The 15,217-nt window shown below is 45.4% G+C and overlaps 2 protein-coding genes across 2 annotated transcripts; both read left to right on the top strand.

Annotated features, from left to right (window-relative positions):
- Positions 1–2,444: 2,444 nt before the first annotated feature.
- MFIFM68171_01982 (uncharacterized protein) lies at positions 2,445–3,857 on the top strand (the record flags this gene model as incomplete). The annotated part of the gene is made up of 1 exon (XM_071057404.1): positions 2,445–3,857. One exon carries the CDS (start codon positions 2,445–2,447, stop codon positions 3,855–3,857), a length of 1,413 nt encoding a protein of 470 aa, XP_070913505.1.
- Positions 3,858–13,471: 9,614 nt separating this feature from the next.
- On the top strand, positions 13,472–14,263 carry GAR1_1 (H/ACA snoRNP pseudouridylase subunit; the record flags this gene model as incomplete). The annotated part of the gene is made up of 1 exon (XM_071057405.1): positions 13,472–14,263. One exon carries the CDS (start codon positions 13,472–13,474, stop codon positions 14,261–14,263), a length of 792 nt encoding a protein of 263 aa, XP_070913506.1.
- Between the last annotated feature and the right edge of the window lie 954 nt (positions 14,264–15,217).

The following is a 15,217-nucleotide window of genomic DNA, read 5'->3' on the forward strand; positions in this document are numbered from 1 at the left end:
CAACAACAAATTCTCCTCAACCGACATATCCTCATCACCTTCATGACCCCCCTCACCATCATCACCCCCCTCATCCTGGCGCGCCAGAGCATACGCCCTTCCCCTGATCCCGCAACTGCTGTACAGCCCTTCGCAGTAGATCTTGCTCCTCCTCGCGCAACAAATTGGCAGGGTATCTCTACCACAAGTACCGCGATATGATCGACTAGAATCAACCGATCCTTTTCTATCCACCGCGTTGCAAAAACGCCTTTACCCTTGCCTGGGACCTCAATAACACAATACAGCGGATTATTATCCAGACTGGTCCTAGCAAGCCTCTGCAGCGTAGCATTGTGTCTACGCAAGGGAAGATTATAGTTAGGGAAATCGACGTCCCCTCTCATTAGGGCAAGCGAAAGTCAGTTGTAGCCCGTTCTAGCCGACAACACTGAGCCCGTTGCCCAGGCGGTCGTTATTGGGGGCGGCGGTATTGGTGAAGACGCACCACAGCTCGTCGGCCGCTTCGAGACAGTACGACCGGTGTGTCTACGGCGCCTAGGCGGTCGGGTTGTCGGTGCTGGCGTGCTCGTCGAGGCAGTGGGGTTGTGTTGCCGGCCCTGGGGTGGAATTAGACAGCATTGGTAGGCATCATCTGTCATTGGTACACTTCCGCCCCTCAGTCCCCACGGCATGAAGGATTCCATCCAATCTCATAGAACGGAGCAGCCTGGTGACACACCAAGCAAAACCAATGCTTATCAGCAAAATGACCGTCTGCGGAAGGGAAGGGATAAAAAGCCTCATAAGGGTACCTGAGTAGTGTTCGGTCCGTTTCAGCCTGCGTCTGCGTCGGCTGGTTTTCCACATAACGGTACGCAGTCGCGCGGTCTCTGTGTGCAAGACTGGAGGCCGCAGAAGTGATTAACCTTGAAGTGGGCACCTAGTCTTGTCCCCGGAACCACAGACATTTACAATAAACTGTGATCAATGGTGTCTGCGCTATGCGATGACTGATGTTATATGGATGGGTAGGTAGGTACTCACAATTTGGCATTCCCCGATTTGTGTCCGGCAAGGCATCATGGGTTCGAAGGCTGGAGAGACTCAAGAATTAGAACTCGTCCTATTTGGCAACGATCATATATATTACTGCCGTTCCCGGCAAATAATTATTCGCTTACGAGGGAAACATGCATTTATGCAAATGCCGGCAGCAAGAGACTTACAGTAGGTAGAATAAAAGTAGCTAGTTCGGCACTGCGATGATCGAGCCACTTACACCGAAGACTTGTATAGCCACATACTCCTTCTGCAATGAACTAGCACGGCAGAGTGTTCATGCGTCATTTTCCTTGGACGTGAAAAATCCTTGATCGCAGCTCTGAATGGAAGAGGTCTTTGATGCAATCACACATCTGGCAGGATGGTGCGCAAGTCCATTCGGAGTCGGACCAAATTACGATAAGACGGGGGCAACTAAGAAGCATATGATGGACAAACATCAAAAGGGGGTGGGTGGCGCCGCGAAGTACCAATACGCGGCCTGGAGATGGAGTAATTGAGAGCATGGCACCGGCCGTCACTGCTGCAGGAACGAAGCTGGATGAGAGCTCCGAGGTCTAGGGAAGGGGAGAGATATGCCCAACTATCGACAAGAATATTGACGTCATTCGGGCTCGAAAGATGTGCAAATGAGGCGACCTACAAACAGGACCGTGCAAATACGAAGGTTGTCCTGTATTTTTAGGAAATTGATAAGGGGGAAAGCTTGGTGGAAATGAAATGGAATCACGGAAGACTCCTGCAAAAAGAAAGGGTTTCCTTGCCCCATGCCTCATACTGCTTAGTAGGGCTAGGGCAGTATCTTCTCTACATCGCAATGGGTCTTGTATCAACGTAGCAGGCTGTCTGGAGAAAGCAAGAGGCTTGTTCCAACATAGGAAGAGGGTTTTCGCACTGGCTAGATGACTCTTTTCTGTTGGCCGGAGCTTACGTATGCACAATCTCCTTGAGATACCGGGTCTTCGTCTTCAACTCGATTGACCAGAACACCAAGAAACCATTTCCGCAATCCTCTCCCAAACCAGGGCCGTCACCCCTCTGACAGCCCCCTATATATAAACGTAGCAGGGCCAATGGCGGTTCATGGTTTGGTTTTTTTGTTTTGAGGTGGGCGACCCTAACCCCTGGATTTTCTACCCCCCTGGGCTCAGGGTAGCTCTACGGAGGATAGTTCATCCGGCTGACGTTATAGGGTAGCTAACCCTGCAATCCTTGCGTCAACTTTATTTAGCTGTCAGAACGCCGCCCAGTTTGCTGTGGATGGGCAAGAGGCCACCTTCAACGGTTTGTGTCTTGACCGCCGTACTGAAACCTACAATAAGGTCCTCAACAGGATGCCGGGATACCAAGAAGTTTCCGAACGGGACGCGAAGAGCACTATGAGCATCTATGCAAAACCCATGACGCCTTTTTCAAAACCTCGTGATGCCACGGTTACCAACCAGGACCTCCTCGACGCCCTCGCCCCCACCGCAGAGATCACGCTTGCACACGCAAAGCGTATTGGCATCCAAATCACTTGGTGGGACGCTATGTCGGACGGGGCGTTTTTCTGCTCCATGTCATTCGGCAGTGGTGTCAGCGGCGGCCGACTTGGTCGCCCCCACACTCTCGAGGACGTCCCCGTCAGTTACTTTCGCGACAAGCTGATGGACTGGATCGCTGAGAACCTGGAAGGGCCCGAGGAGAGGAGGCATGCCGCGCGTAAGGCCATCTGCCTGGACTTGACGGACGCCGAGATAGAGGAGTATACGCGACTCTGTGCTGAAGACCGTAAGAGGTTGAATGAAGAGGTCGCACGCCCGTCGGCCCCGCCTACGCGTGAAGAGTTGGCGAGGCGAATCCTAGAGAACGGCGGGATGGTCAGAACGATCAATCAGGCGATGGAAATCGTGTTGATGGATGAGGCTGTCGAGGCAGTCAATGACGCAATTGACTGGGAGACCCCGAAGCCGATGGGTATCCGGCGGGGCCTGAAGGAGGTTGAGGGATCAGTGGTCACACCGTACTGGCCTCCGCTGGCATCTGAATACGGGCTCGTTCCGGATACCGACGTGGACCGGGACTGCGACCAGGTACGGGCTATGATCAAGACCTTTCTTTCGTCCTGCGACTGGTGCGCCGAGAGTTTCCGGATAGCGCTGGGAGCTAGCTTATCAAGGGATAAGTTCATTAAGTTCCTAAAGAAGTACGGCACCGATGCTGGCCAGTTGCGGTCTGCGCCGTACCTACTGAGCTGGGAGTTCTTCAATCGGCGCCAAAAGCTAGGTCTGTCCATCGTCGAGGTGGATTTTAGGGATGACCTGAAGACTCTTAAGAAGAACCGTCGTAACGAAAGCCTTTCGGAGTCGCAACGCGCCCTGCTAAAGACCCAAGAGGAAGAGCTTGAAGCTCTGGCAGAGAAACACTACAACGAATTGGATGCTCTGCGGGAGGCTCAAAATGAGCGGACGAAAGCTTTGGAGAAGGCTCATGTGGAGCAGCTGAGGTTTTTGAAAGAGGCCCAGCCGAGGAGGTCGACCCGAGGAAACAGAGCTCTTGGGCACGGTCTTCGAAATGAGAGACTGTCGAAGCATATGCGCATCCTGGCAGAGGTCCAAAAAAAAGAGAGCGAGGCTCTGAGCAAGGAACATAAAACTGAGCTAGAGGCTCTACAGAACGCTCAATACCAGGAGTCGGAAACTTTAGAAAGGGCTCACGAGGAGTCAATGAAAGGTTCAATCAGAGCCCAGCAAGGAAGTCCAAATCGAAGAAAGAGACCGTTGGAAGGCTTAGATGGTGGTAGGACCACGAGAATGTGCAGTTCCAGTTAAGCGCGCCTTGGGATATCGTATACTATATTTCACATTCTATGGATGGCATGATTGGCTGGGCTTACAGACTGATTCAAGAGATGGAGGTTCACTTTGTAACACTAGTTTTCCTGCTTCAAAAAGTGCCGATATACTAGGTCCGAGCTGAGACATAGGCAGATTGAAGAGGATGATTAGTCTTCGGACATCTAGATATCATTATGTTATTGTTACAACTTGTACCAGTGACCATAGTAGACCTCTTGATAATAGCTAACTAATTGATAAGACGTATTACGATAGGTTAGAAGAAACCTAGGGTATTGACTCCTCAGATCTCAGCTACTACCGTAAATAAAGATAGATCTAGTAGGCTGTTATATTTGTATCCGCACCTAGAAACCCAGGGGACAGGAACTATAGGTTCTCTAGAACTAGCCTATATAAATAACTAATTTAGATAAATAGACTTAATATATATTATCAGCGAAAGTCACACATCACCGAACGCCTTACCTATTACAAGGATTCAGTTGTAGTTTTGTAACTGATGACCTCAACGGCGTCAACCCTGACACTGAGGTAGGTACATCATAAACACTGGCATGATCTATAAACAAAGTAAGAGATGATGAGTTGATTGAGTTCACGTCCTCTTGGGAACAAATCTACAGGGTCTTTATAGACGTAAGTGGTGACCTCTTGGCTGCAGGCCCAAATATTGCAGGACAGTGCTGGCCTCTACCATGTAACAAGTGCTCTTCTTTCGAAGAGAAAGATAACTATCTAGTTGTTACTATTTACTTTATAAAGGTTAATTTCTTCCCCTATTGTTGTTAATCTGCCTCTAAATCGCTTTCTCGTAATCGTCATCTTTACCTTACTCGAGGTTAAATTGTTGCGATCTGAAAGTGTTTACCACTGCCAAGAGTTAGAGCGCAGTTAGCTGCAGGGGGTCTCTTTTGTATATATACCGCTCAAAGTCTCCTACATATTGGGATCAGAACAAGGCACACTGTAATGAGAGCCACGGGGCAAGACCGGGAGAACCGGCCGAATGACGGTGGATGATGTCACTGTACTAGGGTAGATAAGAACCCCGTGGGAAACCCTCTCACGCGGAGAACTTCTGATCCGTAAGGATTAGTCTCTGTGTATTGATAGGAGGCTGTTCACCAAGATATCGCCCGCTGGTCCAGGTCTTTTCGGTATTAAGACATCGTGATCTATCTCCCTTAACGTGTTCCCAGAACAACCCCTTTATAATTCTGATCCTTCTGTTCTACCGTTGGCCGAGATGGCACCTACGATCAGCACTTTGAACGTGTCGGAGCGAGGGGAGAGTTCCCGGGAGAATACGCCTCAATCGCCTGTAAATCCTGTTCGTCTTCATCGGTCAGAGACACCAAACATTCGACCTTATATGTCCTCCTATACTGTCTTAGACTCTCAAATTCCACATCCCGCTCTACACTATAATAACCTATTGGAATCGACCTGTCTTCGGATTTAACAGCTGGAAGCGTTGAAGAACTTGCGAGAACAAGAAGAGGGTTTGCTTCGAAGGTTGGGTATATCACTAGACGAGCCCCTTCCGAAAAGAAGACGATATTGTTCCTCCTCGGTAGAATCTAGCGATCCTAAAGAGAGCCGAAAAGCGATTAAAGTAAAGCACCTAATTCAACTCCCTGACAATACTACCTATCGACGTCGCTTAGAATGGCTCCAAGACCTGTAGCGAGCATTCATAGGAGACCCGAAGCGATTTAAAACGGGCATAAATCGAATTCTTTTTGCCTTGGACCAAATAGAAGAGCGTCCTCGCAATCGCTGGTACAGCTACTGCAACAACCTTTCAGCAGATATACAATAATAGGCCGAGAAGGACTAGAAGATATTTGAAGATTGGATACTGAATTATATTCGAGATCTCGCCGATTAGGAGTCTACTGTTATAAAGCAACTTAATGATACTAAGTAACGAGAGGCTCAGTCCCCCTTAGATTTTTATTAATACCTAGAATCCCTTGAAGCCTAGTTCCCTAAGCAGGACGAAAAGGCTTGTACTTTAGCCTTTTATATGAAGCTTTCGCCTGCAATTAGTAACTATATCGACCTATACGTTTACAACAAGCCGGAAACTCGGGAAGAGATAGTCAAATTGGCTACCCAAATCTAATACGGTTTTCAGTACCGAAAACCTCAGGAAACCCCCTAGTATTCGACCTAGTATCCTCCTCATTCATCTCGTTCTCCCCCAATCTACAAAACGTCATTTCGTCTATAAAGGGCATTATTATACAGAAATCGCCTCCGAAACCTATAATTAACGACGCTATATACGAAATATAATGATCACCCTACGTCAACCCCTTCTTACTTTAACCAGTTAAATCCCACAGACAGCTATAGGAATCCTTTAACTTGTTTTATCTGCAGCAGCAACACCCATTTCGCCAATGACTACCCACAAAAGGGAGCGTCAGTAGATAAAGCTGCTAGGTACCCCAGTACCTATAGCAGCAGATTCCGCTTATATCGCCGGGGAAACAGTAGAAGCCGACGAATATAAACCCCTATTATATCGGTAAAGATAATGAATTAGAGGTTCCAGTTAAAGAATAAATATATACTTCAGTAACCTTACTAGATTACATTCCGAAACCCGTAACAGTCGATCTGGATATAGGAGTAGAGATTAATATCGTCAGCCTAGAGTTTATAAAGAAGTATAAGCTCCGATAGATCGGGATATAATTACCCTATATTCGATATATAGATTACTACATTACCGAAGCATTTAGTATTTATAAAATTCCTTTAGAATTAACGGATTGCTAAGGGATTACTAAAAGGATATATATTTTATATACCGCTATTAATTATCTACTTATTATAAACGATTCCCCTATTCTTTTTAGGATACCAAGTTTAATGTCTCTAAAAATCTTATTGTACCCCGAAGGTTCCTTCTAGTAGTTTATAGTAGAATCGGAGTATATCCGAATCGAAAGTCCTAAGAAATTCTTTAAGATATATCGAAGAGAAGTATTTATTTACTCCTTGATACAATATCTAGATATACCGGAGGCACTTTTCCTAGAGGAGGAAGAAGAAGAAAATACCCCTCGAAAACCGGATAATATCCCTTCGGAAATCTCGGACTTTATAGACGTTATAAACCCCAGTAATGCAGACATTTTACCCTCTTTCAAAAGCACTGATCATACTATTAATCTACTTCCCAATACTACCCCTCTAGTTAGAACGATTTATCCTTTATTACAATATAAGCTCTCGATTTTAGAGGAATATCTGTATAAGAACCTGGTAAAAGGCTGTATTCGTTTATCCCAGAGTTCCGCTGTAAGTCCTATTTTGTTCGTCCCTAAGAAGGACGGTACCTTACGCTTATATATGGATTACCGGGGACTCAACTGTATAACCGTCAAGAATCGGTATCTATTACTATTGATCTCAGAGATCTTAGACCGAGTATCCGGAACAAAGTACTTTACGAAGTTGGACGTTAAGGACACCTACTACTGGATTTGCATCCGAGAAGGAGACGAATAGAAAATAGCTTTCTGTATTCAATACGGTTTATTTGAATATCTTATTATACCTTTTAGCCTGATAAATGCTCCTACTACCTTCTAGAGCTATATCTATACGGCCTTAGGTAGATTACTAGACGATTGTTGTATATATTATTTAGATAACATCTTAATTTTCTCCCCTAATCGAGAGACCTATATAACTTACCTCTAACGTATCCTAGAACGACTGAGAGAAATACAGTTATACTGTAAGCCTAGTAAGTGTTTATTCTATTAGGATAAAGTGGAATTCCTAGATTACGTTCTTACTCTAGAAGGTATTAGTATAGACCCAGCACGAATTCAGACTATCCAAGATTGGCCTAAACCCCAATCCTATCGAGACATTCAAATTTTCTTAGGGTTTTATAACTTTTATTATCGGTTTATTCGAAACTTTTCGGATATTGTATTACCGTTAACTCGTTTACTAAAGGGGTTATAGAACAGACGAAAACCGGGATCCCTCTAGTTAGAGGCCGAAGAGTATACGGCATTTATACGACTTAAGAAGGCTTTCCGAGATATACCGGTCTTATATTATTTTGATCCTGAACTCCCTATCGTTATCGAAATAGATACCTCTAACTTCGTAATAGGAGCTGTCTTGTCATAGGTCCCGAGAGAGGGCCGAAAATACCCTATTGCGTTCTAGTCGGCGAAGTTTTCTAGACTGGCTATAGACTATAGAACTCCTGATAAGGAGATAATAGCTATTATAGAAGCTTTTAAGTATTAGCGACACTATATAGAAGGGAGTTAATAAGAAGTTACTGTATTTTCGGATTATAACAACCTTCAGAGGTTTATAAAACAAAACCGATTAAACGGCTAGCAGGCTAGATAGTGTATATACTTAGTAGGATTTAACTTTATTATCAAGTACTAGCCTAGAAAGCGAAACCCGGCCGATAGCCCCTCGAGAAGACTAGATTATAAGGATAAAGAACGTCCAACTAGACTCGAGTGGATGCCTATATTAGAGAGTAAAATTGCTTGGGTAAACCGGATTAAAGGACTAATCGCAGAAAGAGACAAATTTGCCTACTATATAGAAAGGAGCGGAAGAGCTTATATAGAAGATCCTGGCGAATCGGCTAGTACCTAGGTCAGAAAGACGACTATAGAAGGGGATAAGAGAGCCTACTATATACCAGAAGAAGGCGAAGATACCTGTATATAGGATCCTAGCAAACTCGTTAGTTGGAAACCCGGAATAATGGGTTGTCTATCAGAAGTTATTGTAGGATCGCTGAGTATCTGCCTACGAGAACCTTAGGATTATTAAGAAGCCGATTGGCTTAGACAAGAGTAAATTGTTACTTGTCAATATACAAAGAGGTATGCTCGACTAGAAGCAGTTTATACTATAAACCTGTTAAAGTCTATAAAAGAATTGATCCTAGAGCTGCAAGCTATAGATCTAGTAACTCTGAAAACCAAGGAAAAGTTACTGAACTCAGTACGAAACCAAAGTGTTTCGCCTGAATAGGTACTTGGACGTAAGCAAGAATTACTATATCAAGGACAATTATTTATCCTAGTAGAGTAGGCTGTTAAGCAGGAGTTACTCCAGCTTTTTCATAACGATTCGTTAGTAGGCCATTTTAGTGTCGAGAAGACTCTCGAATTACTGTAACGAAAGTACTTCTAGTATAGTATAACTAAAGATGTTAAGGACTATTGCAGAACCTACTATACCTACTAAGTCAGTAAAGTAAAATGGCATAGGCCGTATAGATCGCTCGAATCGTTACTGATCCTAATATATCCTTAGAGCGAGATTACTATAGACTTTATCGTAGGTTTTCCTATAGTGAAGAGCCTAGATAGCTCAGAAAAAGATGCGATTCTAGTAGTTGTCGACCGGTATACCAAGATAAACCGGTTTTTTCTAGTCTCTATCACTATTACTAGCCAAGAACTGGCAGAACTCCTTTATAAGGAAATTGAACTTAAGTATAGCCCTATTGACGGCTACGTTAGTAATCGAGGTTCTATTTTCATATTATAGTTCTAGAGCGATTTATATTACCTATAAAAGGTATATTAACGGTTATCTACAGCTTTTTACCCGTAAACCGACAGGTAAACGGAGCGAGTAAATTAGATATTTATTTAGTACCTCCGTTATTTCGTATACCAAAACCCCGTTACCTAGGCGAATCTTCTCCTAGAAGCCGAATTTATTGTCAATAGTACTGTCAATTCTATAATTAAGATAAATCCCTTTAAAGCACTAATAGGTTATTAACCTCCGATCTCACGTTATATCGGGGACGATACTCAAGGAAGGAGGGTACCCAATACAACGGAAAGAATTAAAAAACTTGTTGAATTAAGAAAATAGTTAGAGCAATATTAGGCTAAAGCAGTTGCAGTTCAGAAGCAATATTACGATAAGAGGTATATAAAAAGAGAATTTAGAAGAGGAAGTTTAGTTTTATTATCAACCCGAAATTTAAGGTTCAAATTACTAAAGAAGTTAGTACCTAAATTTATCGGCCTATTCCGCATCCTAAATCGAATTAGATCCCTAGCTTATCGGCTAGCACTCCTAGAAAAGTACGATTGTCTGTATAACGTTTTTCCTATATCGATGTTAGAACTATAGTACGGTCGAAAAGAAGACGATATGTCTGTAATACCAATGCCAGACCTGGAAGACGACGGAGAATAGGAAATTAAAGAGATTCGAGATAAGAGACAATTCTAGGATAAAACTTTCTTTTTAGTCAAGTAGATAGGCTAGCCTTCGGAGTATAATCAATGGGTATCGGAGGAAGATATAGTGAATATATCGAAGTTAGTATTGTAATTTCGAAAAACATATAAAAACCAGCGAAAGCGTAGGTGACAAGACGTTAATTAATATCTACCTATATCAAGCTATATCCCAGGGTATTCTAGACGCCAACCCCAACCCAAACAAAAGAAAAACCTCCTGAAAACTATATAACATTCAAAAAATTGAGGTCGGTACCAATACCAAGTCCGGAGCCACCTCTACCCAAATCTACTAGACATCCTCCTCCACATTAGCAGCAACCTCCTCCTTCACCGCATTAAGGAAACGGCGTTTAGCGCCCGACCAGCCTACGAAACCAATATCGCCGAACGATAAACGAGTAATAGACTGTACTTCCTAGGTACATACCTCGGACTCGTACTACGAAAAGTCAGTGACAACGTAGTAGAAATATAGTAACTGAGACTGACCTCGATATTACGGCTGCGGTTCCGGCTAGGGCGGGACGACTACTGTAGGCGGAGTTAGCTATATAGCACAACTATAGAGCAATATACTATATAAGCTTGCTATCGAAATATTAGCGAATTGTATATAAAGATAAGTAAAACAAGTGCACTCATAGAAGACGGCTTAGTAGCGCTAGAAATACCGAATTGGCAGCGATAAGCGGTCTCGGCAGCGTCGAAAGCCCCGACTAGATCTTTAGTAGCGGCAGCGATCTTTTTACAGCTATAGCGAGACAGTATAGAAATTTGAAGGCGATTACCCTCCTTATCGAATTCACCTTCAGCGTCCTCTATACGATAGTCGACGATAGTACGAACTACGTCGACAAGAATTATAAGGTCGATAAAGTCGCTAACTATTCCGGTAACGGCCTACAATCGTCAATAAATCCCCTGTTAATCAGTTAAAAAAATGTATATAACTTACCGGCGTATACAACTCTTTCTTTACGTTGTAGTAAGAGCAACGTAAGGAGGTCGACTACTTGAAAGAGCAGTTAATCGTAAGGACCTCGCCGGAGCGAGGATTGGTGTTTTTAAGTACCGAGCGAATGCATTTTATATACGGCGTGACCTCGGCGGCGGAGGCGGTAAAAGTGTCTATCGCAACGGAAAAGTAGCCGAAGTGACGATAAAAGAGAGAGAGTGAGAGAGAGTGAAAGAGAGGGAGAGAGAGGCGAAGGCAGGTAGCGAACTATACGCAGGAGTAGGGCGAAAAGCAAGCGAAACGACGTATAGAAGAGGGCCTGAAGAAGAAAAGTTTTGGAAGAAGTAGGAGAGGAGAGGGGTATTTATACCCAAGCGAAGAAGGTCAATATACGTCTGTAATTTACAGTTGTATACAAGCCATACAGTTACAAACGCGTGTACACTGCTCAAGTTCTGCAAAAAGAGTGATATATAAAATCGGATAGAAATCCGGGCAATTTGACAATAATTCGGGACACGCACCGGAGCCGGAAAAGTGGAGCCCCGGCACTACAGAGCCGTACCCTACTAAACCCGGGCAGCAACCGAAATTTTACCGAAAACCCCTCGGGTACAAAACTTGTTACCCCTCATCAAGGTCACAATTCTTTCTCACCATATAACCTCCGAGGCAAAGGACTTTACGCAGTTCGAACAGTACTCGATGTCTACCCGATATCATCTCAACTTCTACCCTTCCAATTTCAAATATGAACCTGAGGACAGGTTCCGCGGAGGGGAGGATAAATTGTAATAAGAGCCACGGGGCAAGACCGGGAGAACCGGCCGAATGACGGTGGATGATGTCACTGTACTAGGGTAGATAAGAACCCCGTAGGAAACCCTCTCACGCGGAGAACTTCTGATCCGTAAGGATCAGTCTCTGTATATTGATAGGAGGCTGTTCACCAAGATATCGCCCGCTGGTCCAGGTCTTTTCGGTATTAAGACATCGTGATCCATCTCCCTCAACGTGTTCCCAGAACAACCCCTTTACACACACTTTCTCTTCTTTTCTCCCACCAACGCTCTATTCCTGAGCCGCCTTTTCGCTCCCTACAGTGTCACATAAATAGACCTAATAGCGGAGCTCTCTTCTTAAGCTGTGCTTCTACTGTAGTAGTACTCTATATGCGATTATATTATCTTTCTTTACCTTAGCTTTGGCATTTTTAGTGTCGCTAATATTCCTCTTCTTAAGCTATGGTAATCTAGTACTATAACCGTTGTCAGGGACCTTACGCTTGTTAGTTAATCTGGGCGCTTCGGGCTCCTTCGTAGTCTTCAGTATAGGCTTTACCTGCTCTTTCTGGGGCGTTGTTGTTTTCAGCGGCTAGACTGTTAGCCGTTTCGTTATTGAAATCTCCGACGTTAGATAACTTTCGAGGCTGCTAAAGTTCTTAGTTACGTCGGCCTTAGCGGCTTTAACCGATTCTGCAATTTTGAGATTAATTATTTTGCTAATTGTTTTATTAATGGCCTTGTCGATAGCTTTAATAACTATATTGTTAATATTCTTCTATTTTTCGGTAAGGGACAAAGCATGAGTTCCGGTTCATGGGAATTATCGATTTCGCTTCACCATTTGCCCTCCTCCCGCTCGACAACTACTGGGGGAAGCACGTTACTATGTATCGAGTACGGCTGGACACCGCAAGGAATTCACCGGGCAGCAACTGAGAAGATCATGACGGTTTGGCGGGTGTTTGCTAGAGCTCATGGAAAGTACAGAGAAGTTGCTGCCGGCTTTCCCACATGGGTCCCGGATTGGACTCTCCAGCTGCTTAGATATGAGCTGAAAGATTGCGGCGTACACTGCTTTCAAAGGGCGCGGAGACCCGGGACTTGCGAGGCTATTCAGGAGGGAATTGATTTTAAAATTCAAATGTGCCCAGTTTGATACTGTCATCGCAATGTCAGCTGGCTGTAAAATACGACGAGACTGTGCTATACAAGGCAAATACGTCCTCCGAATTCCCCACAGACCAGAGGCCTATCACAGGTGCCGGGACGGACGCGGAAGCTGCCTAAAGTCCAATGTGGCTAATATCCTTTTGTCCGTCGTTTCAACGGTCAAGCCTTAACCAATCTGAGGTCTCTAGGGATGTACGGACGGTAATGAGTACTACTCCTGGCTAAAGTACGCAATACAGGTTATATTGGCAATCAAGAGCAAGTCTAGTACCCGGAGCTCCACTCGTCGTCCACGCAGTACGGCTTTAAGGACATTAACGCCCAACTCCCGGGCTGGATTCAGGGTCGCCACCACACAGCCAAGCACGAGCCAAGAAAGCTTCGCCAAGCATCATCATGTTCTCTTCAAAATCGCTGTTGGGCGTAACCCTAGCCGCCCTCTCCTACATGACGGTCCCAATTTTCGCTGAATGCACCCGCGAGAGCCTCCTAGCAGCAGCCGACAGTTACATAGCAGCTATATCCAGCGGCAAGATCGACGGTCTAAAGCTCTCCACAAGCAACTTCACCTACCAGGAGAACAACAAAGAAGCCGACATTAATCACGGAGTCCTTAGCCAACCCCTCAAGATCGACCTCAACCGATCCACTGCCGATACGGTTGCCTGCGCCAGCTACACCTTAATCATCTCTGCTGACGGTCCCAAGCCCTACGTCCTCGCTACCCAAATTCGCCATCCGGGTAACGATACAAGCACTATCACCATGATCGATACCATTGCTGCTACCACGGGATCATTGTTCTTCAACGCCAAGAAAACGTTGGAGTACATTCAAAAAGAGAATTGGGGACCCATCCCAGAAGCCGAGAGACCGAGTAGGGAGCTGTTGAAGAAGTTTGGGGATGCGTACCTTGATATGTGGACGGACCCCCAGGCTGCAGATAGCATTGCGTGGGGGCCAGAGTGCGAAAGAGTTGAGGGGTCGCAGTATACGAATCCGTGTGGAAGGTCGCTGCCGCGGGGTGGAAGTGCGAAGAATAACGGGAATAGGAGATATGTGATTGATGAGACGGTCGGGTCGGTGGATATTCTGTGTTCGTTTGACTCTTTGGGGAGTTTGCCGGATAGCCATGAGCTGAGGATTGAAGGGGGTAAGGTGAAGTATGTACATACCGTCACCGTGTGAGGTGAATAGAGGGTTTGATTGATTACAATACGTAAAATGTCTCTCTGCAGCCAAGCGTTTTACGGCAAAGTTACCGGCGCACTCGCAGTCTTTGAAGAGTAATTACCAACCGAAGCTGAAAAAGGGGGGAACAGCATGAAGGCGCAGTAGCAAGGCTCAAGATACTCCCCAAACGTCAGATCTTCAAAAGTGTCTATTTCCCCATCCTTGACGCGAAGTTAGAAGACTGGACTGGAAGCCAGAATTGCTGATGGTCACAGTTCAGTTCACCGCGGCACCCAAATGTCAACATGAGACACAAAGCCCCTCGGTTTAGGATCACGCCCACGACAATGCAGTTGGCAAGTATCATATGTTGACGGTTGTCGTTCTCTAAGACTTAATCATCTTAGCTGGAATCGTTCTCGACGGCAGCCCTTGTCCTCCTGGGTCGCCCAGATCGACCCAGCTCCACTACAGCGATCAAAAGGAAACATCTCAATCTTTGACCTCATCCGAGTGAGAAACCCCGCTTTCATTTGACGTGAGGATATTCGCCATCTTGTCAGTGGTCCAGTGGCTTCGACTGTTGACCCCAAGCAGACCTTTAACTCGCCAAAGCCGCACGACGCCAGAGGGAAGCCTCGCCGTCACAGTCAACGACGCACTCAACTTGAACGCGTGGTCCTAATTCCTGCCCGATTACTACCCCATACATAACTCAACGTAGGTTCATACTTGGGCTGTTTCCCAAGAGCATTCACAGATGCGATGATGTCTCCCCACCCTTGTCCATGCCGCATCGCAGGCCAACCACGGCTGCCAAATGCCAACAACCAATGAATTGTCCGTGCTCCTCGCAAAACACATCGCTGCCCAAGATCACGATGCGTTCGTGCTCTGCGACCATGTTCAGCGTCCCCGGTGCAATACATAGCTGGCTCTCGCAGGTCAGCAATGACCGTCGCAGCGGCA

The sequence above is a fragment of the Madurella fahalii genome (genome assembly GCF_045866475.1).
Source record: "Madurella fahalii IFM 68171 DNA, scaffold_1, whole genome shotgun sequence".
Lineage (NCBI taxonomy): Eukaryota > Fungi > Ascomycota > Sordariomycetes > Sordariales > Madurella > Madurella fahalii.